We start from the raw sequence: 24591 nt of genomic DNA, 5'->3' as shown, positions 1-24591 counted from the left end.
AAGTCATGAAAGCTTATGCTCAAAGTAGACAATATATCATGTTATTGTGGAGAGTTGTGGTTCTTAACATGTTATCAGAGTCATGTCCTTAACTTAGCTATGTCAATAGAATTCTCAAGTGTCGAATAAAGAAGTTGTGAGCCTCGAAGGTGTTGTCCAAAGTGACTCAAGTGTCGAACAAAAGATGTTTTTTGTTTGAGAGCTTCAGAGGAGTTGAGCCTCGATTAAAGGGAGGCTATTTGAGAGATCCGGAGAAAGAGACCCCAAGGAAGGTTCAATGGTGTATGGAACACTATCTCTATTAGACAATATCATATCATTGTGGGTTGTGATTCCTAACATCTATCCTAAGGTTATACCTGATGAACCTTCCCTTCCCTCCCACATTGTTGATTTGGAATTGAAAAATGATGGAAATAATTAGGAAAGAAATTATATATTTAGTCATTAATAAACCAACAAATAAAAGAAAAATTGAACTTGGGCCGAGCCACTTACTGTTCTGGGCCCTTACGGCCCAAAATGGATGTCCTCGTCTTCCTCCTCTCCTTCATCGAGTTCATCCTCTCCAATTTCAAACCCGCTCTGAATGTCTCGATGAAGCTATCAGCTTTACTGTTCACATCCGGACTTCCACAAAATCTTGCTCCTTTTCTCTCTGCATTTTCGTTTCTTTTCGATTCCCCCTTCATTAGAATATGCAATTCCGCCGTCGTCGACGGCGGAGCTAATGCACCTGACGGCGGTTGCTCAACGGTGCTATTCTGAGTTCTCACAGCAATGAGTTTTTGCGGCGAGGATTCTGGTGGAGCTGGGAAACCTCTTTTTGCTTCGCCTACTCTACTCGAAATTTGATATTGATGAACTGTCACCGGCGGCCCTGGCACTAGCGGCGGAGATAAATTCCGATTGAACCGATGTTGTGGAGTAACGAATTCTTTGAAATTCTCAACACCCTTTTGCCATTTCTTCATCTTGTTCTTGTTCTTGTTCTTGCCCTTCTTCCTCTTTGTTTCTTTACTCTCTACCTCTTTCTGTTTCTCATTTTTGCTTATTTCAACTTCCATTGCCTGAAAATCCTCTCCGAGCAATTCAGGTTCAAAACCTCCATCCCCGTCATTTATTCTCTCTACCTCCGCTACAACCACCGCACCCGGTGGCGAAGAAAGTTGGGGAGGTGTCACTAATGGAGGAACAGAAATCTGATACAGAGACGAAAACGAAGGGGAAATTTCTTCATCACTAACAGAAAATGCAGCTTTAGAAACTCTCTTGGAATCATACCCTTCTTCAAATTCCTTCAAATTTGGATAATGCTGAAGAGAACCTGAACTGACAGATTGATAATTGGTTATATTACCCCCGCCGGAAAGCCGCCAGTATTCAACTCCAGCGATCTCCGGTGGATAATGGAGAAGAATCTGATTCGTCCGATCTGCGTAGCCATTCCATTGATTTGGGATCGATGGGTTTGACTTGTAGCTCAGCTCTGAATCATTTGAAGTAACAGAAGCTCTGTAAATTTCTTCACGAACTGTGTTTTCGCCATTGTTTTTGCTGAGAAGCCCACAGGCAATGGCGAAGAGGACCAAAGCCAAACAGAGGAAGTCCAAGCTTTTCCATGTAGATTGAGGCTTAAATGAACGAAAACTGAAACTGAAACTGTAAAATGGAGAAATTGAGACAACGAAGATGAAACACAGAGAAATGACGAGAAAGAGAATTGGAAAGGCATCGAAATTAAGGAATTGAAACGGTGTAGTACGGCGGAGGTCGCGGCGGTCGGAAGTTGGTTCCGGCCGAAGTGGCGGCGGTGTGTCCATTTTGGCTTTTATTTTTTTCCCTAATGGGGGAAGAAGTGTTGTTGTGTTGCCACAGTGTGGAGAGAAGGGAGCCATATAAATCATATCCATATTTTATTCCTTCATTTATTTATTTATTAGTGACTGTAAATATTCCAATCTCTAGCGTAATAAATATATTTCAAAGCATTAATAATTTTAAATTTTCAAAAATAAGTTTAAAAATTAAGAATAACATTACTAATAATTAAATTGTATTATTTAAAAATTTTAGAGGATGTAATTTAAATGTGCAAAATATACTTTAAATAAAATAATTGCATAGTAAAAATTAAATAACTGTTATTTAAAATAATAATTGGCATCAGGGAAAAAGAATCCGAGTTTAATTTTTATGGTGTGTGAATAGTGAAGAACTGGAGACAGCACAGCCCATGTTCGGTGGGATATGATTCCATGCTCACGTGAGAATTGGATTCCCACTGCAAATAATCCTTAATTACTACTAATTTTATTATTAAATTTAGCTTTTTTTTTATTTATAATTATTTAAATTTATACCTCAGTTTACTACTAATTTTATTATTCCAATTTCTTTATGATAATTTTTATCTTTAATATCATATTTATGTTCATTGTGAAATAGTCCAATTTTAAAAATAAAAATAAAAAACGTTTTTAAAAACTAATTATTCTTTTTAATTTTCAAAATTTGGCCCCGATTTTGAGGGTAAATAGATAGAAAATTTATGTGGACAAAAATATCAAAATAAAAAAATATTAAAAACTCGTTAGAATGAATAAAGAACTAAGTAGGCAATTCCATGCCTCCTTCGTGTAAAAGCCAAGCCCACTCGAAAAAATATTGTCCACTTTGACCAGTTATGTATTATCATCAGTCTTACGATTTTAAAGTACGTTTACTAAGGAAATGTTACTTTTAACAAATATTATTTGCTTTTGCCTGTTACATATTGATACGTCTACTGGAGATGTTTCTACACTTTAATAAGAAATGTCTCGTTCCCCTCTCCACCCGATGTGGGATCTCACGTTGAACTTTTTTTTTTTAATATATATATATAAGAATTTTAAATTTTTATCTATTATATATTAAGCATAGCCATTTTCAAACCATTTGCAATATTAGAATGAAAATTTAAAAGATGGATTGGTGAAATCATTCATAATATCATATCATGTTAGTTAAATATCCACACGTTAAAGCACGTCTAAATTCATAGTTAGCTGGCTAACACGAGAATAACTCAACTGATTAAAATCATTAATCTTCAACGATAAAGTCAGTTCGATATTCAACTCAATAAGAAGAACCATATTTCCACGAGGAAAGAAACCAAAGAAGCATAGATTATAACTACTTCATTACAGATGGATGCTGTTTCTTTCTTTCTTTCTTTTCTGCTGAATTTCCATGAGGAATATTCTATGATACATAAACTGTTTTCTATATTTTCGAACTCATTAGAACGAGTTGTAAACTGCAAAAACGTACCATACCGTACCGTGTTGCTCGAGGAGCTATGAACTCGAAAGGGTACGTTTAAGATTTGGTCTTGAACTTCCTTTGAGCTTTCAAGTCCACTACAATCACAGAGATGTTGTCTTTGCTTCCCTTTTGGAGAGCAAGCATGGAGAGGTAATCTGCAGCAGCTTGTGCAGCTGGGTCAACTCCCGTGCCCCGATTGCCGAGACACGAAGCCGACGCCCCGTGTTTCTTGTGCCAAAGCAGAATCCGCCTCCGAGCTACTTCACACACTTCGTCATTTGTCATCACATCCCACAGTCCGTCGCTCGCTAAAATAAGACACTCGTCTTCTTTCGCACGAGCAAAGCACATAACTTCCGGATCAGGAATAATCCATGGCTTCAAATATCTATCACCTGTTAGTTTATGTGGAGAATCAGATAATCTAATCTTTCTGTGCACAAACAAGAGCATAAGCATTGAATCAGAAATAACGTACCAATCGATCTAGACATTGCAAGAACTCCAAACACACGATGTCCGTTCCATTGAATGACCTTGCCTCCACACGATTCAATCCGAGCGTACTCGTCTTCCCGATTTGGCTGTGGAAAAAATCACGTTTAGAATTAGTTAGTTCCTTCAAAAGATATAGAGGTTGCTCTATCATTCTATACGAGATCGAAGCGTACTTTATGATCGACCGATAAAGCCACGGGTTCTTTACCACGGCATAGGACTGCTCTTGAATCACCACAGTTCGCAACAATGATGTGTGATGAACAGACCAACGCAACAACAGCAGTCGAGCCAACAGTTTCCGGGGCAACCGGCTCAAAGCTTGTATCGAAAACATCTCCACCGCTACCGCTACCACCGACCGTTCTACCAACTTTTCCTTCTATTTCATCATCAACTCTAAGAAAGCAATTGTTAAAGGTTCTCTCCCAACCCTGCTGCCAATTCTCTCCATTGCTTCCATTATTTAAATCTTGTTTAAAATCTCTCATCTCTTCAGCTAACGCCACGTGTATCCGCTCCCGACAATAATCAGCAACCTACACGAAAACTTTCCTTTAATTCATAATATGATATCGAATTCAAGAAACACGTCAAAAGTTTTATATATAGACTATGATACAGACTTGGTTCAAGAAGAGAATTCAAACAAGAACAACAGCACATTTGCCAAATAGAACAAGGTACCTGAGGGCCCCCATGTCCATCATAAACACCAAAAAAATGGCTGTTGATATGTGTTAAACTTTGACCAATTCCATTCACCAAATCATTCCCTACAAGCATTTTGATAGGAATCTTTGCAAAACAAGGAACAGAAGAAATTGCATCTTCCATTTCTGGTCTTCTACCACAAATCGATACCGACCCCCAAAGCGGAATACAATCACGTTCGAAGATGCTACGAATGCCTTTATGAACGCTATCTCCCCCTTTTGATTCAAAAACTACTGCAGGGGCGGTGTGCAGCTCCGGCGAGGCAGATACTTCTAAATCCGGGCTTACTGTCGCTACAATAAGTTCATTGGTAGGGATATTCCCTGATTCCACCAAGATGATAGCCTTAGCAACAATATGACCATTACTAACATCTCCAATTTTGACACCACCATTAATACCAAACAATCCATCATCTATCATTTCATCAGGGTAATCCAGAGTAGATAACAATGCATCTTTCTTATCTACACTCAAATTCGTGCCGTTCTTCGGTAACAACCCCCAAAACGTGTTTATACCTTGACCATTGTCCGTTGGGCGCGACACGGTTAAGCCATCAACTATACCATTAAAATCATGGAAGCTACCATTACCGTTCGAACCTACCGTGTCAGTCACCAACTTTAGGCATGCGTATTTGACATGACCAGGACTTTCTGAACTATCAGACTTTGAATTGCCCAAACCAAGTGTCAAAGAAACAGCAGGAGACATCTCTTCCATCATTCTTACAAATCCTACAGATAATTAGCTATCTTCCTAAATCTCTACAACCTCATCATTTGGCAATCAACTAGAGAAAAACTAAGCTGCTTTAGCACAAATCCACAAATCCACAAAGCTTTTCAATGAAAAAGTTCACAATCAAATCACAGATTCTCAACAGAGTAAGCTCAAAAACAAGCAGAAGAAATCAGATTCCAAATCCTTAGATCTATTCAAGAACAGTGGATCTAACCTTGCAATGATTTCGAGAAGGAATTCCATCAAATTCTTCCCTCTCTGATAAGAACTCCAAACTATCAACAATCTTTTCTCCACTATCAGCTCTTATATACACAGAAACATGAGAAAACAAGGATCTCTAACCTTTATCCAATAAAGAAGAACAAAACCCTCGAAGGAGACAGGTGGAGGGATCTAAAATAAAGCGAAATCACAAGAAATCCCCAAAAGGTTTCGCCTCTTTTTCCACATAAAACTTGGGAGTTTCATGGATCCAACGCAACCCATCAAAATCCGATCCAAAACAACGAAAACCCACATGGAAATAAACTAAAATCAGAGGTTTAAAGACCCCATTTGCTCAAAAAGGGCAAGAAATTAGGGAATAACATTAGAGAGAAGAATAAGAAGAACAAAATGAACACATCTCACCAGATGAACGTTTATGAAAGAAAAAAAAATGAACTCGGAGCAGAATCCAGACGGCTATGTTTTCTTTGAATTTAATTTTATCCCCGAAAGAAAATATATTTTTAATTGGAAAAAAAAAGGGTCTAAAAATTTGAATGGACACGTATAGAGTTTAGAAGTAATTATGTTGCATCGCTGAAAGCTGTCTGCTACGGAAGAATGCTCGATTCATATCACCGAAGATTATTGAGTCATGGATTTTTCATGAGAAAAGACACGTGTCCAGATGCTTTTCTTTTTCAAAGGAATAAATAAAAAAATAAAATAGAAAAGTCCACTGGGACCAATAATGTGGATGCCATCTGGGCCTGTGAAAAATGAGGACCCTCTGGGTATCTGCCACGTGGTGGACTTTGCTTTGTCATTCACCAATTTTCCCCTCTTTCTTCTCTACTCTCACGTAACAACAAACCTAATATTTTTGGAAATAATCGGCTCTCCTAAACAATTCTTTTTTAAACTAAACTACTCAAAATCTTCCACAATTTTCTAATTTATTTCAAAAATTCTTTTACTTTCGATGCTAAGAAGCTCCTTTGTTATATGGGGTCTGACGCATCCAAGAGTGCGATGCAGCGTTTTTTGTTTCGAAAATACTTCTGAATTTTTAAAAGATTTATTAATATCATAAACTATATATAAAAAAAAAAAAAAGACAACATGGACCGAAATTTTGATTATCTCATTCCAAAATTATCTCGAAACTTTTAAAAGTTGCATTAATAAATAAAAATTAAAAATGATTTCAGAAGAAAATTAAAAGGTATATTGACCAGCAAGAAAAAAAGAGAATAATGAAACCATAGAGAAATCTTAGGACTTAAATGTTGTTTGAGTTCGATAAAGAAAGATACATCGAGAATTTGGACCGGAATTTTGGGGGCTACTAGAGAACGGAAAAAAAATAGAAATATAGACCACCAAATTTGTAGCAATTAAGGTTTTGTTGATAAGTTATGTTGTTCAAATTAGTTTATTTACTGCGATCCGTTAAGAAGATTTTCCAGGATCGAATATGATATTTTTTTGTCGATCATTTTTTTATTTAGTGATTCATCATTTTGGTTAGTTTTGATGGGAGATTTTGATTTTTAAAATTTTATGGAATTTCATGCTTGAACTTAAAGTTTTAGGTATTGTGTATATCATTGAAAGTTTGTGGTATTTCTTGAAACAAAATAATAACGATCTCCATTCAAAACTAAGTATAAAACTTCTGAAAGTTGTGTTAGAATGTTGAGTATATGAGCCTAAATTTAGTTGAAAAATTTTCATATAAATTTTATATGATATTTGTTTGGATTATTTATGGGAACTTGTAATTTATATTTAATTTTGATCATTAGATTGATATATATATACACATACATACTAGTTCTTCAGGGGAACGAAATATTCATTGCACGGGTATGGAAACTTCTCTAGGTGTTTTAAAATCATGAAGTAGACTTCAACTGTTACAAATGATATTAGAGTCAAACACCAGTCGATATTACAATAAGAGCGATGATCTCCCAAGAGGGATGAATTGTAAGATCTCACTTCGGTTGAAGAGAAAACAAAATATTCATTATAAGGATGTAAAAATCTCTTTTTAATTGACACATTTTAAAACTGTAAAGCTGACGATAATAACATAACAGACCAAAACAGACCATATCTATAAGAAGAGGGTGTTCAACTTTATCTATAAGAAGAGGGTGTTCAACTTTATTTCTTTGAGCTCATTCATGATATATTTGCAGGTTTAGATGTAAATCTGATTGTGAGTACAAAATGGAATGTCAGAGAATGAATGGCGTTTTTAGCATTATCTTGTAAAGAAATGGGCACACAGTTTAATGGAGCTCCAATGCTAATATGCATGCATCACCCACGCAATCTGTGCTTTTGGGAAGTGAATCTCTGCCATCCCAACTTGCATTTTCATACCTGAAAATCACAAACCTCATAGCTATTTAAATCACAAGCTCATAGCTTTGTATTCTCAGAAATGATCTATTTTGAATGAATTTTAAGTGCTCCTTTTCATCCAGGAAGCAATTCACTGTATATTATCAATCAGCAGATGATGAAACGGACAAAATTTCCTCTTCGTCTATATCCTTTATTGACCTGAAAACCAGACCAATCGAGAAGGAAAATAAATTACAAGCTGCGTTCGTTTGGAAATCCAATTCCTCAACAATCACCACCTTATTCCCTTAGTCTTATATGCAAACTCCAATCTCCTTTGGTTGCGTAGCCAAAAGGAGATCCCAAGGATACTACAACTGAAGCCGAAAATAGAATATATCCAAAAGAAGAGCCGAGATCGCAATCTTCCCTCCGCATGATTGCTTATGTGACAACAGACAATAATTTGTTTGATGAAAATGGATAAGTCAATCAATCAAACCTATAGCAACATTGATTCGGGATTCTCGATGTAGCCCTTGAATGCTTTGAGCCAATCCGCGCCGATTGCCCCTGATCAAACAAAGAAGAACAGAATGTTACACAGCTAACACTTCTCTTTCAGGTCATACACAATCTTAAAAGACTTCAGGTTCAGAATTTTGTAATGATTCTACCATCAATAACGCGATGATCACAGCTCAGTGTAACCGACATGAAGGAAGCAAACTTGAATTCTTCAGCGCCCGATCCTGGTATGACCCTCTTCTCCGCTGCGCAAGATTAGATGTGAATGGTGATTAATAATAATCATAATTAAAAAGAAAAAAGCAGTGGTCGATATCAAGAATGATGAATGATCTGCGTACCAGATCCAACAGCAAGAATGCCCGACTGCGGCGGGTTGATAATGGCACAAAATTGCTTGATTCCAAATGGACCTCCCAAGTTAGACACAGTAAAAGTGCCTCCCTGCAAAAGGATTAAACTGCTAATTAAAATCCTTAAACCACGAGTAAATCTTGTTCCTGAGTATTCAAACAACATTCCACCTCATAATCTTCTGGCTTTAAACTGTTCTCTCTCGCTCTCTGAGCTAATTTCTTGACCTCGTCAGAAATACTAGATAAACCTTTTTTGTCTGCATCCTGTAAATAAAACAATTTCACATCTTCTATACAACGGTAATAAAAGCCAACTATTCAACCTCTTTTACAAAGACAACTACTGACCCTGATGACGGGAACGAAAAGTCCATTATCAGTCTGCACTGCAACATTAATGTTCACATTGTGATACCTGGATGAGTGGACGAGTAGAGAAATTTACATCAGAATGTGTCAATGAAATAAGCAAATTAGAATTATTCTTATTCACTTACTGTCTAATATAATTGTCCGTCCATGAACTGTTGCATTGAGGTACTTTCCTTAGAGCCAAGGCAGCAGCCTGCAGCAATGTTCTTACAAGCATTAAAAGGATTTCTTTTCTAAGAACAAGCGTAGGTTTGGATAGAAAGTTTGTAGAATGTTGACAAGACGAAGTAGGTTCCTTCCACAAGGGCTTAAGAAATAAGAACTTTCCAAACATTCAAAATCACATGAAAACAACTAAAATACTGTATTTAACAGAGAAAGCGAAAAGGATATAAAGAACTTCACATCAAACAGAGAAAGGAAATGAAGCGTCCTGAAAATTTAACATACTGTATTCACTTTTCTTTCAAGTGAAAAGGATATAAAGAATTTAAAATTAGAAAAAAAAAAAGAAAAAAAGAAAAAGAAAAGGCAAAGGTCCAAGTCAAATGGGACAAATTCACAGCAGAAAACAATTGAACTTCACACCCAGTTATATAATTTCTTTAAAATACCTTAATGACAAGGTCATTAACAGATAGCCTCTTTCCACCAGATGCTTCTTGTAATGCATTTAACTGCTTTCTCAAACTACAAAGAGAACAAAAGCTCATTAAATTTATAGCTTTAGGTGATATTTAACTGTAAAAGGTATAGAGAAATTACTTACTCCATGAGCTTGTCAACGCATGTATCAACAGTTAAATAATAATGAGGAATGGTTTGCTTTGAGAATAGTAATCGTGATGCTGTAATCTGTTAAAATTTAGGAAATATTAGCTCTGGGAAAACACGCACCAAGTTGGAATATATAGGACAGTTTGTCTATCAATCCAATAAATAAGATTCAAATTTGAAAATGGGGATGCCGCTAACAAAACATCTAACAATTACAAGTAACCCGTTTACAGAACATCCTAAGAGTTGAAAGGTGTGGAGACCGGCACTAAGCAAACACAAAATTGCAGAACTTTTGTGTTTCTGGAACAAGTTAGGAAAGAGATCGAGAATATTGATGAATGCAACGCAGAGTAAGATATCGTCATATTACACTAAAAGCTGCCAGAAAATACCAAGAAATCCTATAATCATGGAGTGTGTGGGCTGAGAGGGATGGGGCGAAAGGAGTGGCAGACCTTTCTTATTTGAGTATGTGGCAAATCACTGTAATCCAATGGTGCACCTGCTGCATCCTTGGCTTTTGGGGCTGTGGTTGATTCCTTCCCACGCGAAGCTAGAGACATGTAGGATAAAAGATATTAATAGACCATGTTTCAACAAAAGAAGCGTATCAATGGGTACAAAAACAACAGAGATATTCACAGTAACAACTCAAATGTAAACAGATAGATAGACAACTAAACAAAAACAAATAAAGTTGTTAATGAAACTGGCCAGCATAAAGAAAGTGAATTACCCATGTAATCTTCTATGTCAGCCTTCACAATGCTCCCTTCAGGACCTGTTCCTTTGATACTTGATAGGGGCACCTGCACTCAGAAACTTCGAACTATAGCTAAAAGGAAATCATAAATATAAAGCTCCAAATTTCGATTAAAAAAGATATTCTCAAACTAACATTGTTTTCTTCTGCTAACTTTCTTGCCAGAGGACTAGCAAAAATACGATCTCCAGCTGGAGCAGGAGGACTCTGCTTAACAGTCTTTGACTCAGGTGAACGAACTGGTTCCTCAACTTCTTTCTTGGGTGGGCTAGGGCCAGATGATTCCTTAGCAGCTGCAGCACCAGCATCGGCATTTGATGAAGTGGGTTTATAATCTTTAAACTTTGCTATATCCTCTTCATCTTCAACAGTGATGGCAATTACCTATATAAAAAAAAAAAAAGGTACTTGTGTAAACCACGTCAAATGCAGAAAATAAAATATCCATACACCTCTATCTTGAGAAAGAGCTTTCAATGACAGTCATTGCCACCACGTATGACAATGGTGCAACATGGCAATCGCTCCTTTTCCCTTGTAAAGGTAAGAGGGAAAGAAAAAATGATGTAAAGCAATATCAATACCTCACCAACTTTAATTTCCTTTTCTCCGTCTCCACAAATTATCTTGGCAAGATAACCTTCCTCCATGCATTCCATTTCTACTGTTGCTTTATCCTTCAAGTATGCAGAATCAGAAATTAGGGTGCAATATTCTTACCATCAAAAGGCAGTAAAAAACTACTTTCAACTTCCAACTCCCAAAAGGTATTAGAATATACTGTTTCAACTTCACAAAGCACTTCCCCAGGAGAAATTTTCTCTCCCTCTTTTTTCAACCACCTTGCAATGTTGCCCTGCATATTATAAAAAACAACTTAGCATTTATTTAACAATAAATTATTCTGCTAGGTTCGTGAGCATAAGCTACCTCTGTCATTGTAGGGGAAAGCGAAGGCATTCCAATCTCTTGATGTGGGGGAAGACCTGAAGCATTTGCATGAGTCTAAGTAAAATGCATAGTTAAAGATACTCTTCCACAGGAAGTCAAGTTAACATAATATGAAAATATACCTTTGATTAGTCAGAACCCTAATTCTACAATGCAAAAACTAATATAAGATTTATAGCTAATTTCAGCACAAAATGCAGTTCTATTACTTACAAGGACATAGTCAGAATCGTTTCTAATGGCAAATGGAAATATGCAAACACTGCATACTTCCTTTTTTTTTTTGGCAACAGAAACACTACATGCTTTTTAACAAGTCCAAATCTTGCTGATATGAACTTAAAGAAAGATGTAGATGTTATTCCCTACATATACATGCAAGTAGGACTTCGAGATGGAGTTTTTTTTTTTTTTAAAATGAATAACCAAGCTTTCAGTTTGAGTACAACAAGTGAAGTATGAGAATTTGAACCTCTAGTCTGAGGAAAGAAGTACATGCTAAGTGCACACAAGATAAACTACAAAAAGGATCCGCTTACAATCAAGAGATATAAATCCTAACAGAGAATTAAAAAGGATCAAACCTCACTCGGAGATCTCTCAAGCCCTCAAGAAATTCTATTATTCCTCTCACCTCAAAGACCCTACAAAACAGCACACAATCCAACATGCCACAAACAATCCTACCCTATTGCAAAAGGGAGGAAAAGGATCCTTGAACATCTCTTTGTAGCCTCAACCTGGCTAAAATTAACTCGAGCTCCTCAATCAGTTACAAACTATGTACACAAAATAACAAACCCAAAGCACATGATCAAGATCCGTAGGCACTGTCCTGCAGAGGATACAACACGATTGCCCCATCAAGTTGGGCACCCTCCTCCAACCCTGCCAAGGTGTCAACCCTTCCATGGAGGAATTGCCAAACAAAAAAACATAACTTTCTTGGAGATTTTCACCTTTCACAATGAAGTATAGATTGGACTACTCAAGAGAGAAGGATTAACTAAACAGAGGAAAGAAGACTTACAAGAATATCCTTCAAACAGACTAGGGTTTTTTTTTTTTTTTTNTTTTTTTTTTTTTTTTTTTTTTTTTATAAGAGACAATTTCATTGATGAGTGAAATTTACAAGAGGGATGTATATAATCCATGATGTTTACAAAAGACCTTCCCAATTTGCAATGAGGGAGGTATAACTATAGAAGTAAAAATATTAGACAGTCTACACCAAGATATAGCTTGGTAAACAACATTGTCGAAAAGTTTTGTGTAGGTCTGTGTCGTTTCTGCAAATATTCTCTGATTTCTTTCTTTCCACAAATTCCAAAAGAAAGCCATGATGAGGTTTTTCCATAATAGGGCTTTTGCGTTCTTGAAAGGGTGGTACGTGAAGGCCATGTCCAAAAAACCTTTACCTCCCTAGGAAATATGAGATGCCATCCAAATATATTAAGAATCGTTGTCCAGAAATTTTGAGTGTACGTGCATTCCATAAACAAGTGACTTTGTGATTCGTTTGCTTTCTTGCATAGTGGACACCAATTTGGAGAGAGAGTGATGTAAGACATTCTTTTTTGAAGAATTTCATTTGTGCTGATGGTTTTATGCGCTATTTCCCAAAGGAAGAATTTCACCTTTTTGGGTTGATGTCCTTTCCATATTGTCTTTGCTAGCGTGGGATTTATTGCTTCTACTTTTTCCCCCATGTCCATCATCAAGGATTTTGTAGAAAAGACCCCGTCTGCACTGGGGAGCCAAGTTAGTGAGTCTTCTTTGTTTGACAATACCACAGGGGCAAGGTCAAGGCTTAATTCGGCCCACTCTGTTGCTTCATTATCCTTTAGATTCCTACCAAGCTTCAAGTCCCAAAATTTGTTGACAACATTCCACGTTTCTTTAATCGTGGCTTTTTTGTTGTGAGAAAGTCTGTACAAAAGTGGGTACTTCAAAGCTAGCGTCGTGTTTTCAATCCATGGGTTGGTGCAAAATGATGTGCTTCCCCCATTCCCCACCTTATGGCGAGTTCGGTGGGTGATGAGATTTTGATGTTTCTTTATGTACTTCCAAGGCCCTTTGTAGAAGATGGAGGGAGGTGATCTTTATTTGATGTAGGAGTATATTTAGCCTTTATAATATTTCGCCATAAGGCCTTTTCTTTGTGATGATATCTTCATATCCATTTGGCGAGGAGAGTTGTGTTCTTCCTTATCGAGAGAAGACCGAGACCTCCCTTTTCTCTTGGGAGGTTTGTAATATTCCAACGAACAAGGTGTGCACTATCTTTCCACAAGTAATTTCTAAAAAGCCTTTCTATATCCGCGGCCACTTTTTGTGGCATTTCAAATAGAGACATATAGTAGGTAAGGAGGTTGGATAATGTGGCTTGTATTAGGGTAAGTCTTCCGCCTTTTGAAGTATAATGTGATGACCATGTTGACAACCTTCTTTCTATTTTCTCAATAATAACCTTCCAGAAGGAAAAGGATTTGTGATTTCCTTTTAGAGGTAGTCCTAGGTACATATTCGGCCATTCTCCCTTTTTACAACCATATATGCTAGCAAATTCTTCAATGATCTCTGTGTTAATATTGATGCCCATGATCTCTGTTTTTTGGAGATTGATATTTTGTCCAGAGAATCTTTCGAAGGTTTTTACAGTCTCAATCATGTTTTTTATGGAAGAGGCATTCACCAAATCAGAAAAGAGGATTGTGTCAGAAACAGACTAGGGTTCTAAACACGAATATCTCTTCTCCTAGGACTACAACGAAACTCCCCAACCATAAAAAGAAAGTTGAAACGTCCATCATGTCCCTATTGGACAAAGCATGCCAGAGAAGTCAATGAGGGAGAGGACATGAACTAAGATAACACAACTGCTATCAAATGGTCCTCATTGAAGATAATTGGAATGGACAAGGTCCTCATTGAAGATAATTGGAATGGACAAGGAAATAAAGAGCAGAGGGGTCTATCCCCCCAACCACTTATCCTCCCACAAATAGGTGTTCTTTTTATTCCCAACTAAACAACCGACATGAAAGAAAAAAGGAAACTCCTCAGCAACACCTTTCCAAGGGTTTCTAAAAGTGCCTTTAAATCCATTAATTGGAGTTGCATTAAATGCATACAAGCCTCAATCAAGACAAACTAAAGTCAAACTCAAGTTACATGAAATGAAGTCAAGTAAGATTAAAGTGGAAGTGAAAGTTGCATCGAAAAAACTCAAGTTGGCATTAAGTGAACTCAAGTGCATCTCAAATATCTTTTAGTGCAAATCAAGCATCAATTAATGAGACTACCCTTCAAGCTTCATTATACACGGAAGGTTGCAAAAGGCTTTCCAAGCTTGAATCTCGAATTTATAACCTTATATTGTAATTTTATTTTTAAACCTTTCATTTATGCTTTTTAGGTTGTTTCGAAGTTTATAGGTTGTTATGGAATTTGTGTACTTGGAAATTACAACTCTAAATTGACATTAGATTACTTCTAGGGTGGAGTGTATATCTAGACTAGTTAATACCTTTGTGATTTAAGATTTTGAAAACGTAATGCATTGGCCTTCTAAGCCTTCTTAATTCTATGTAGTTTAGGTTTCATATTTACAATCATTGACGTGTGACTTGATCAATCTTGCTCGTGGAGTGATTCAGACATCAAACAAGGAACAATCTTCCCTGCCTCGAGATATTTGATCATCAAGGTGATTTTGACTTTCATTGGGTTAGTTTTCAAATTAGTTTTGGAGTTTTTTGAGATTAAGTTCTTTGATTAGTATTTATTAAAAAGGCTTTTAGATCCAATCCTCAAGGGTTTCATAACATTTTGGAGCGAAGTTACTTTGATTTCATACATTTTCCATATGTACAAACCATCAATTAAAAAGAATGAAATGAATTATGTATGTCTGCAGAATGGAACGAAAATATAGGACCACACAATGTACCTGAATCAGAGGCAAAACCTCTCTTGGAGTTTGTCGGGGAACTGCTGTGGGGAAAATGGAAACAGTAGTTACTTCTGACTGTGATCAAAATTTTAGCCCTAGCATCCTAATTCACAAACGAATATGCATGCTGATATATTTGCAAGTGTGTGTGTGCACGCTCTGTGATTAGATACTAACCTAGAAAACGGATTCCCAATACTTGTCATCGTCATCATTGAAAGTCCTCTCTTACATTGGAGAAAGTGTGGTCTCTACAAAAGGAAGACCACAATTCAACACAAACAAGTGACATCAGATGTTGTCGTGAACATGGGAAACATTAACAAGTTAAAGCAGAAATGGGAAGAAATTAAGACAAAAACATTTCAATCAGCCAAAAATTATTGATTAATGATTTCATGAACAGGCAAAGTGGTGGTTACAACTCACGTTGTTAAAATTGACAAGGTTCTGTAAATCCCCTTCTTGAGAAGACTGGTAACCACAACCCTTGATCTTCCAGATTTCTGTCAAATAGCCACCGGTAACTTCAATAGTCAGCTGCCGGATGCACTCAAGTCGAAAGTTAAAACAGTAAAAATTAATCGATTAAATAATCTGTCCCGCTAAACTGACCAAAAAAGAATTGTCGAGTCTGACTAATTACAGCAATTAAACCCCAAACGGTAACCAAAGAGTTCTAAACTTCAGATTTATAACCAATAACATTATGGAGTTCCAAATATGCCCTTGTGAAGGAGTTGGTACAAACCACTAACAAAATAACAAACATGTCTCACCATGATCCACTGCTTACCATCTTCTTTAACAATGGAGGACTGCACATCCTCTGAAAACCAGCGAACTGCACTAGCTTGCCGAAGCAACTTTGGAACACTTCTTAACTGCAAGAATAATATGAATGGGTTAGATGTTTGGTTTAACACCAGGGAAAATTGCCTAACTCCTTGTCAGAAGAAACAGCTTCATGAAACTAAATGTGAATCATTGGAAAAAAGAAGCATGAAGAGTCAAATACAAATACTGGCATGGGAGATGTATAAAATATTTCCTAATAGTCATATTCACAAGTATAATTTGAACATTGAAGTGAAACAAATGATGCATTTAGTTTATGAGCATCCAATGGCCTGTCAGTATGCAATGACCAACCAACAGCCAACCTCTTTCATGGCTTTGTATGATGAACATGATATAATTTGTTGACATAATTTGGCAAGAGAGAGACCAATTGTGAGGCTGAGATACCAAATCAGTATATCCAAGTTGAAAACCACTACTATAAATCGGCCCATACATAAAAAATTACCCGCAAGTCAATGAGCTCATATAAGCAACTGTTCAAATCCATAATATCAGACAAAGGAAATCCCTCGAGCTAAGACTGAAAACGAAACACACAACAGCCCCGCTATCTTGTGTGCGGAACAAGCCCAAGGGGGGATCACTAAAAGGTTCGATTGCACAACGAACTGCTCAACAGAATATTAAAACGTCCATAAACAGATATTAGCTTAATTATGGCTTGGAACTGCATAAGATTTTGATCTCTTCCCATTCGCCAGAGCAGCTAGACTTTATTAACAACCATAAAACAAAATATGTGTGCTCCAATTTGTTCAACATGCATATGACTCAAATCACAAAGTTTACATCCAGAACGATTCAGAAATTAAATCAATACTCAAATTATAAACAGATGAATCCATAGGTCACATGTAAGGAAGTGATGTGGTGTTCGAATTATCACCTTTTTAGAATGGATGATGATTTGCGATGAGTAAGCCATATTATCTAGTGCAAACTACCTAGAACTGGATCGTCCAAGAACAAATGGAGATCGATCTGCAGCTGAGATGATGAACAGAACGATATAAAGAAAACTGAAATTGAAAGACTAGGGAACTTATTAGGGTTCAGTGGCAGATCTCTGACTCCGATTCCATTCAGCTTAATTCACGTTGAGGCATTTGTTTTTCTGCGACTTTTTTTTAAAAAAAAAATTATAAATTTTCCTCAGCACGCTAAGTGGCAGCTAAAACGTCTGCACGGTTCGATTCTCTCTGGTTTTGGCCGAAAACCAGAAACCGAATCGAACCCGTTCATTCTCTCAAAACTCCAACCCGAGAAAACCGATGATTCTCCGCCTCGGTTCAACCGATTTTGGATTTATATTTCACTTCATAATTTTACCCACCGACGAGGGTGGGGCCGCTGCCACCTGCCGGCCGGAGAGTAAGAGCAAGGAGGGTCTAGCGACATACAGCGTAGGGTAACTCTGTCTCCGGTAGGTTGTGGGCGGCAGCCGGAGGAGGATAATGCCACCGTCGCCGGCGGAAGGTCGATCGACCGCAGACTGGAACTGAGAGTAGGGTGAGAAGTAAAAAATGGAGGGAATTAGAGGTGGGGCAGACCAGGACCGAACCGATTTCTATTTCAACCGGTCGGTTCGGTTCGGGTTATTCAAAGCTCAAAGATATTTGGAGGCGACTCTCGGGCTGGGCTTCGACTGTTATGGGAAATTGGAGAATTACTTAATTTACGTAAAATATTAAAAACAGTTCATAGAAGAATTCTAATCCCTTGTCGACTTTAATTTAATAAGCTATTTGCCACTAAAATTAATGCTTCCATATATATATTTGCCATCGATATTAAATATGTTTGAAATAATTTGTTGCTTTATTTATTACTTATAAAGGACCGGGAGAAATTTTTATAATATAATAATTTTTTAAAAATTAATTATTTTAATGGGAGGTTTAATTTTGTAATGTTTTTATCAAAATAAAAATGTCAACTACATGGTATTATTATTTTTTAAAAAATCATTATTATTTTGAAAAATAAAGTATAAGTTCATTATTTTATTTAATTATTTTTTTAGTATAACAATAATACAACTATTCATATTAATATCTTATTTATCCAACTTTATTTATTTATTTATTATTATTATTATTTTGTAATAAGCTTTATTTTTGTTGATATTCTAACTTTTATGTGGGGTCTCCAACACATTTTTCAATTGTAGTTTTGTTTGGATGAGAGTAAAGGACCGTATAAGTAAGAATAATATTAGCCAGATTAAGGGGTGCAACCTTCTTCATGATGTTTACATTGTGGGGCTTATCGGAGCCCTACTAGAAAATTTGAGAATAGTAGCCATGAGGTACGATCAGAATGTGAATAGGAAGCTGACGTTGCTGTTGCACCTCGAGGGCCTACTAGCCATAAGTCTACGATGACCATGACGATGATGAAATGGACTAATAGAAATATAAACAAGAAACGTTAGAACTTCGGGAACGACACCACAAGAATTGACGACCAAGATAGGGCGAAGAAAGAGAACTTATGACCTTCATCCACGAGTCTAAGTTGAGTTTAGGTGAACCAAGCAAACTTATAGTAAGCATGAATTAGATACCAAAACAAACGAACTAATAACATAAGACTTAAGAGGAATTAAGAACTACAAGACTAAAGGAAGTGATCGAGACGATAATATGCACGAGACGAGACGAGACGGTAGGAGTCGAGATAGATTCAAGTGTTTTGATTTTCGACTCTCCTTGATTTTCCTATATCTATTTTGAGTATGTATTTTTTTACGTCTTGGTCGTATTTAGTTCAAAATTGCACAAATTTGAATTGATTTTATAATTAATGCACGTACATTTTAGTTGTTTTTAATTATTGTGTATTTTTTTGAATATCTAATAAATAAATTTTGGAGTTCAAAATTTGGGGCGGCCCATTGCGATGAAATTCAAAGGTCACGACAAAAAGAAACAAACGAAAAATTGAAGAAAAACAAAAAGAGGCCGAAGAACGACAGCCTCCTGCTGTCTTCTACTTGTTCATCTTCTTCAAAGATTTAAGCCGCAACGAAGGCGAACTCCTCTACACGAAGTGACCTTCTGAGAAGCCAAAACGGCGAATCAGAATGGGAAACCAGAAGCTAAAGTGGACGTCGGAGGAGGAAGACGCACTTTTGGCAGGCGTGAATAAGCACGGTCCCGGAAAGTGGAAGAACATTCTTAAAGATCCTGAGTTTGCTCCGTCTCTCACTCATCGCTCTAACATTGACCTCAAGGTCCCCATTCAATTACCTATTCCTTTCAATTCCTTATATGCGTGTTTTTTCTTTTTCGCATTTGGTTGACCTGTTTGTATTGATATTTAGGGTTTTAATTATAAACTCAGAGGCCGAACTGAAATATTGCGGGATTTTTGTTTGAAGTTACGGATTGGTTTCTTTAGAATCCAATAGGCTTGGTTTGCTTACAATTTGTATAGCTCTACGCAGTTGGTTGAGTGTTTTAACATGGAAGAAATTGGTTTTGTTCTTCAATGATTTTCTATGTTAGTTTTTGGACTAAATTGTACTTTATAGTTTTCCCTAAGATTTTCGTTTGACCAACTGATTAATGTAAGAAGAAGAGTCCAGAAAGTGGAATTAGAGGGAGGAAAGAGTTTGATTTTGTATATAAATATTAAATATCATTAATATGATGGCGCGTTTTTAGGCTTTCTTCAATGGAAGCCACGAACTTGGATAAACTGTATAAGATCTTCTTCGAGTCTGTTCCTAGATGCATCTTTGAGATTGTTTATGTTTCAGCATTACTAGAACACAACGATGACATGGTTTAATTTGCCTCAAATTCAAGGTTTTAATATGTAAATCCCTTGATTAAAAATCTTATATTTTTCCTGTTAACTTTAAAATATTGTGTTTGCGAAACAGCATGACTGTTTAGCTACCAATGTCTGCAACTATTTATCTCCATCGTGTTGCTTATGTACCTAGGACAAATGGCGTAATTTGAGTGTCAGTACTGCTTCACAAGGCTCAAAAGAGAAGTCTAGGGCTCCTAAAGCAAAAGCTATCGTTGCTGCTATTTCTAACCACCAAAACTCTGCTCCTGCTAAGTTTAATGCATCTGCTGATACTGCAGGGGACGATACACCAAACAACAGCACACAAGATGGAAAAAATGTCCCAAGGTCTGTCACTCTAACCGTTTAGGTACTTTTACATTTGCATCATAGAGTCATCTGTTTAGTACTGTTATTATTACTTTCTTGGACTGTACAGGGGAGGGGGGAGAGTGTTTATAAATCCAACCTTTCATTATATAAGCTTCCCCCTCCCTCCACTCACCACCGCCTACCCCACCCCAAGTGACAAACGAAGGAGAGATGAAAGAGTAGTTTTTGAAGAGGTTGTTGGAAAATGGAATACCTGATGAAATATTTTTACATAGAAATGGAATAGCACCCTAAATCATATTATTCTTATAGGATTTATTCGTCAACAAAATATTATAGCAGTTCATCTTATTTGCTATATCATAAATCACGATTGGGTTTTTGGAATGTTGTTTTTCTTTAGCATGTACTATTATTGTGTGGCGTCTAGAGAATTCTCCCTGTTTAAAGAGTATAGGAAGACGTTTTGAATATGGTTTACATCATGATTATAGAATTGTTGAATTCTCTTTCCATTGTTTATAATGAACTACCAGCTGATATTCATCATAAATATGCTAATTCCCCCCCCCTCCCTCCCCTCCCCGTCTAACCCACCAGCATCACCAATGCAAATAATAAAATGAAATCCATGTTATGTGGAGATGTTCTAACTCTAAACAACGTGAGGAAAGGAAGTGATCAATACAAATATGCCATTTATGGTCCTAAGGATTATAGTGGAGTGTTACGACGTTTCTTACACATGAGAAAATTCACCTATTACCTCTGTAATTGAAAGAAACAAATTTCATTTGATCAACCTCAAGGGAAATTTTGATCACCAGAGAATATCACAGAAGGGGTGTTGTGATTTACCTTCTTTTCATTTTCATTTATTATTTCATTGAGGTCCTGTCATTGGTCTTATAACGATCTGTTGATCAGGTATTATACAATGATTTTTGAAGCCCTTTCAACCATAAAAGATTCAAATGGATGTGACATAGGTACAATTGTTAACTTTATTAAGGTAAGATGATGGTATCTTTTCTTTTCTTTCTTTTCTTTTCTTAACCTTATTCATTAGCACGAGCGCTCATATTACATGATACGTCAATAGTTGATTTCACATGGTGCAGCAAAGGCACGAGGTGCCACAAAACTTTAGAAGGCAATTGAGCTCAAAGTTGAGGAGGCTTGTTTCACAAGGAAAGCTCGAAAAGGTGAATGTTCTTTTCATTTTCTTATCGAATCAGTTCTGAAGGCAATTTGTTTGTATGCTGATATTTTATATGGTTTACTAAGTATTGAAGTTTGACTCTTAGACATGCTTCTCTTACAAGTTCATCTATATCCCCTTTCCCCCACCAAATGCAAACCCATGCATGCTTATGGGAAAAATTAAGATGTTTCATGGTACATTTTGAAGGGAGAAAAAAAAAAAAAACAGAAAAATTATACTTTTGATTATAAGTTTTCAAACTCGACATTTTAACTTCTAATATTTGAGTTCAGTAGCATTGGTCCTTGTCAGAATTCTTTTACCATAGTGAATGAAAGCTTATGTGACTTTTTTTTTAAAAATTAAATAGTATGCTTTTTTTCCCCTTCTTCTCTCCTCTTTCTCCCATCTTCCTTCTTCCTTCTTCCCATCCTTCTCCCTACCCAATCCATAGCCATTATCGCCCCCACCCATTGCCTCTTTCTTTTTTTTTTCTTTTTTTTTTTAAAATCCTCATCTTTTCTTATTTCTTCTTTCTTCTTTCTTTTCCCTTTCTCCTCCTTTCTTCCCTTCCCATTTTTAATGATTTAAAAAAATCTCATTTCAAATCTGGAATGGGAGAGTTTCGAGCACCTCCCTCATTTTATATCAAAAAGAGGATTTAGATTTTTTGTTTAAAAAATGAATGTGGGTTGTGGAGAAAGGAGGGGAAAGAGAAAGAAGGAAAAAAGGACAAAAAAGAAGGGGAAAAAAAAAGAAAAGAAAAAGAAAGTAAGAGGCGATGACAATGGCTATGGCTATTAATATTTTTATTAAAAAGTATTATTTCAAACTTGTGTACACCCTTTGACTAAGGTGTGCACAAGCTGGCTTGACACTTAAAAATATTTAAAAAAACAATATAGATACCTAGCCAATTTCAATTTTATATTTGTTTTTTCATCATAATATTTGTGAGTGTCAGCTTGCCTATACCTTGACTATTCTCACGAGACAATTGCTTGACTTTACAATCGTAACTCATAGGATATTATACCCAATTTAACAATACGTTAGCTGGTATTTATACTACTGAGAGATGAAGGAGTTTTATCCTGCCAAGGGATTGTCATTGTGAACAGTTTTGTTGGAGTTTAAAGATTTGTTTGAATCTTTTATGCATCTGGGTTCTTTTGTTTTCTTTCTGCCACACTACAGGTTCAGAATTGCTACCAGGTAAAGAAAGACAATTCATTGGCAGTTAATACTCCTACTCCCAAACAAAAAGATGTCAGGCAACGGATATCACAATATACCATGGGAGGGGGGATGCCATCAGGGGGGGATACGTTGGAAGACGCGGCGAAAGCGGCGGCCTACAAAGTTGCTGATGCAGAGAACAAATCTTTCTTAGCTGCAGAAGCTGTCAAGGAGGCAGAGAGAATTGCAAAGATGGCAGAAGATACAGATTCAATGCTACAGATTATAAAAGAGATATATGAAAAATGTAAGTGAACTGTTCATTCCTCATGAAAAGTTCTAAAGCTTTTGAGTTTCTAAAAAAAAAAAAACCCCTCTATTTTCTGTGTTATGTCACAGGTTCCCGTGGTGAAAGTATTCTCTTGGCTTAGGATCACTTGTAAGTGTAATGGCCAATCCTTTAATGTTCTTTGAATCCGCATGTAAATTCTTCAAATCCTGTGGAATTGTTCTTGTTATGGATGAATCAAATTAATTTATAGGTAGATATACAAATATTTGTCTAGTTGTTAAAATGAACTTGTCTTTCTTTTCCNTTAAGGGCATATCTGGTTCTTTTTTTTTTTTTTTTTTTTTTTTTTTTTTTTTTTTTTTTTACAAAAACAGGTTTAAAAATGGAACAAGAAATTGGAAACAACCATGATTTGCTGCATTTTGAGAAAATTAAGAAATTTGGTGACATTTTTGGCCAATTTCAAGAACTGTTCCTTCGATTTTGCATGATTTATCAGCTCTTTTTGCTGATGTGAAGCTGCTGGACCTTTAAACTTTGGTTAATTTTTTTAATCTCCAAGTCTGTGATATATGATGATTTGTTTTTTTTTTTTTTTTTTTTTCCTTTTTGCATATTAAAGACCAATTTTGTAGCTACAAAACTAAAGTAACATTAGTATGCATTTAACAAAACATGTATAATTTTTTCGATATTTTTAGAGTTTAGTTTGAAATACTTCAAATCTTAGTTCATTTCACGATATATTTTATAAAGTTAATAAAATTGGAAAGTATATTTTACAAAATAGTTTAATAAAAGGTTCGAACATGGTGAAATGAACCATGCTTTTATCGTACAAGTATTATTTAAAAATTTCATTAATTTTAATTATAACATATAAATTACATACAAAGCAAAATGTACATAGTTTTTGTAATTTTAGTTTAATTATATTAAAAATAAAATACATTCTATATGTTATTTCTTTTAGAAAGAATCAAGTTAAAAATAAAATTATATGTATTTATGTTATTTTAATATAAAAAAGTTAAAAATCAATATCGTTAAATGTTTCATTTACTATAATTAATTTAAATTAGATATAAAAGGAAATAATAGTTTTATTTAAATAAATATAATGTAATTAATAAAAAAAATATTTAAGAGAGAGAAGGAGAGATGATGACGCAAAAGTATAGTGTTCAAGATTACGGGAATATATTCCAGAATGAATTATAAGGCATGCACACGTTCAGTCACGCGCAAACCACGTGATTAATCATTAATTTACGTACTCCATTCCATTCCATTCCATTCCATCATTGTAGGGGCATTAAAGTAATAAAATGGTAAAAGCAAGGGTGAAAATGTAATTTCACACACATATTT

At 35.9% G+C, this 24591-nt stretch overlaps 4 protein-coding genes across 5 annotated transcripts; 1 reads left to right on the top strand and 3 right to left on the bottom strand.

Annotated features, from left to right (window-relative positions):
• Positions 1-343: 343 nt before the first annotated feature.
• On the bottom strand, positions 344-1960 carry LOC111479931. The gene has a single exon (XM_023124845.1). It carries the CDS (start codon positions 1911-1913, stop codon positions 495-497), a length of 1419 nt encoding a protein of 472 aa, XP_022980613.1. The 5' UTR covers positions 1914-1960; the 3' UTR covers positions 344-494.
• Positions 1961-3141: 1181 nt separating this feature from the next.
• On the bottom strand, positions 3142-6105 carry LOC111479918 (probable protein phosphatase 2C 50). The gene is made up of 4 exons (XM_023124827.1): positions 4498-6105; positions 3984-4349; positions 3791-3896; positions 3142-3707 (listed from the first exon to the last, which is right to left on the bottom strand). The coding sequence occupies exons 1-4, from the start codon at positions 5254-5256 to the stop codon at positions 3367-3369; spliced, it is 1572 nt and encodes a 523-aa protein (XP_022980595.1). The 5' UTR covers positions 5257-6105; the 3' UTR covers positions 3142-3366.
• A 1798-nt stretch (positions 6106-7903) lies between these two features.
• LOC111479913 (dihydrolipoyllysine-residue acetyltransferase component 2 of pyruvate dehydrogenase complex, mitochondrial-like) lies at positions 7904-17534 on the bottom strand. 2 transcript variants are annotated; one of them, XM_023124818.1, is made up of 19 exons: positions 17298-17534; positions 16344-16431; positions 15977-16053; positions 15725-15798; positions 15545-15588; positions 11572-11627; positions 11423-11497; positions 11226-11318; positions 10777-11025; positions 10615-10687; positions 10334-10431; positions 9868-9953; positions 9713-9788; positions 9224-9291; positions 9075-9141; positions 8895-8990; positions 8712-8814; positions 8520-8615; positions 7904-8415 (listed from the first exon to the last, which is right to left on the bottom strand). In XM_023124818.1, the coding sequence occupies exons 1-19, from the start codon at positions 17334-17336 to the stop codon at positions 8345-8347; spliced, it is 1629 nt and encodes a 542-aa protein (XP_022980586.1). In that variant the 5' UTR covers positions 17337-17534; the 3' UTR covers positions 7904-8344. The 2 variants fall into 2 exon arrangements, with proteins under 2 accessions (XP_022980586.1, XP_022980587.1); XM_023124819.1 differs by having other exon boundaries at positions 15545-15585.
• Positions 17535-19349: 1815 nt separating this feature from the next.
• On the top strand, positions 19350-23529 carry LOC111479985 (telomere repeat-binding factor 4-like). Its single transcript, XM_023124920.1, has 6 exons — positions 19350-19646; positions 20364-20560; positions 21473-21557; positions 21667-21750; positions 22947-23235; positions 23328-23529. Exons 1-6 carry the CDS (start codon positions 19497-19499, stop codon positions 23357-23359), a joined length of 837 nt encoding a protein of 278 aa, XP_022980688.1. The 5' UTR covers positions 19350-19496; the 3' UTR covers positions 23360-23529.
• The last annotated feature ends 1062 nt before the right edge of the window (positions 23530-24591 follow it).

Source organism: Cucurbita maxima, unplaced genomic scaffold (assembly GCF_002738345.1).
Source record: "Cucurbita maxima cultivar Rimu unplaced genomic scaffold, Cmax_1.0 Cma_Scf00005, whole genome shotgun sequence".
Taxonomy (NCBI): Eukaryota; Viridiplantae; Streptophyta; class Magnoliopsida; order Cucurbitales; family Cucurbitaceae; genus Cucurbita; species Cucurbita maxima.
The sequence above is the reverse complement of the archived record's forward strand: the minus strand, read 5'-3'. Positions and strand labels throughout refer to the sequence as shown.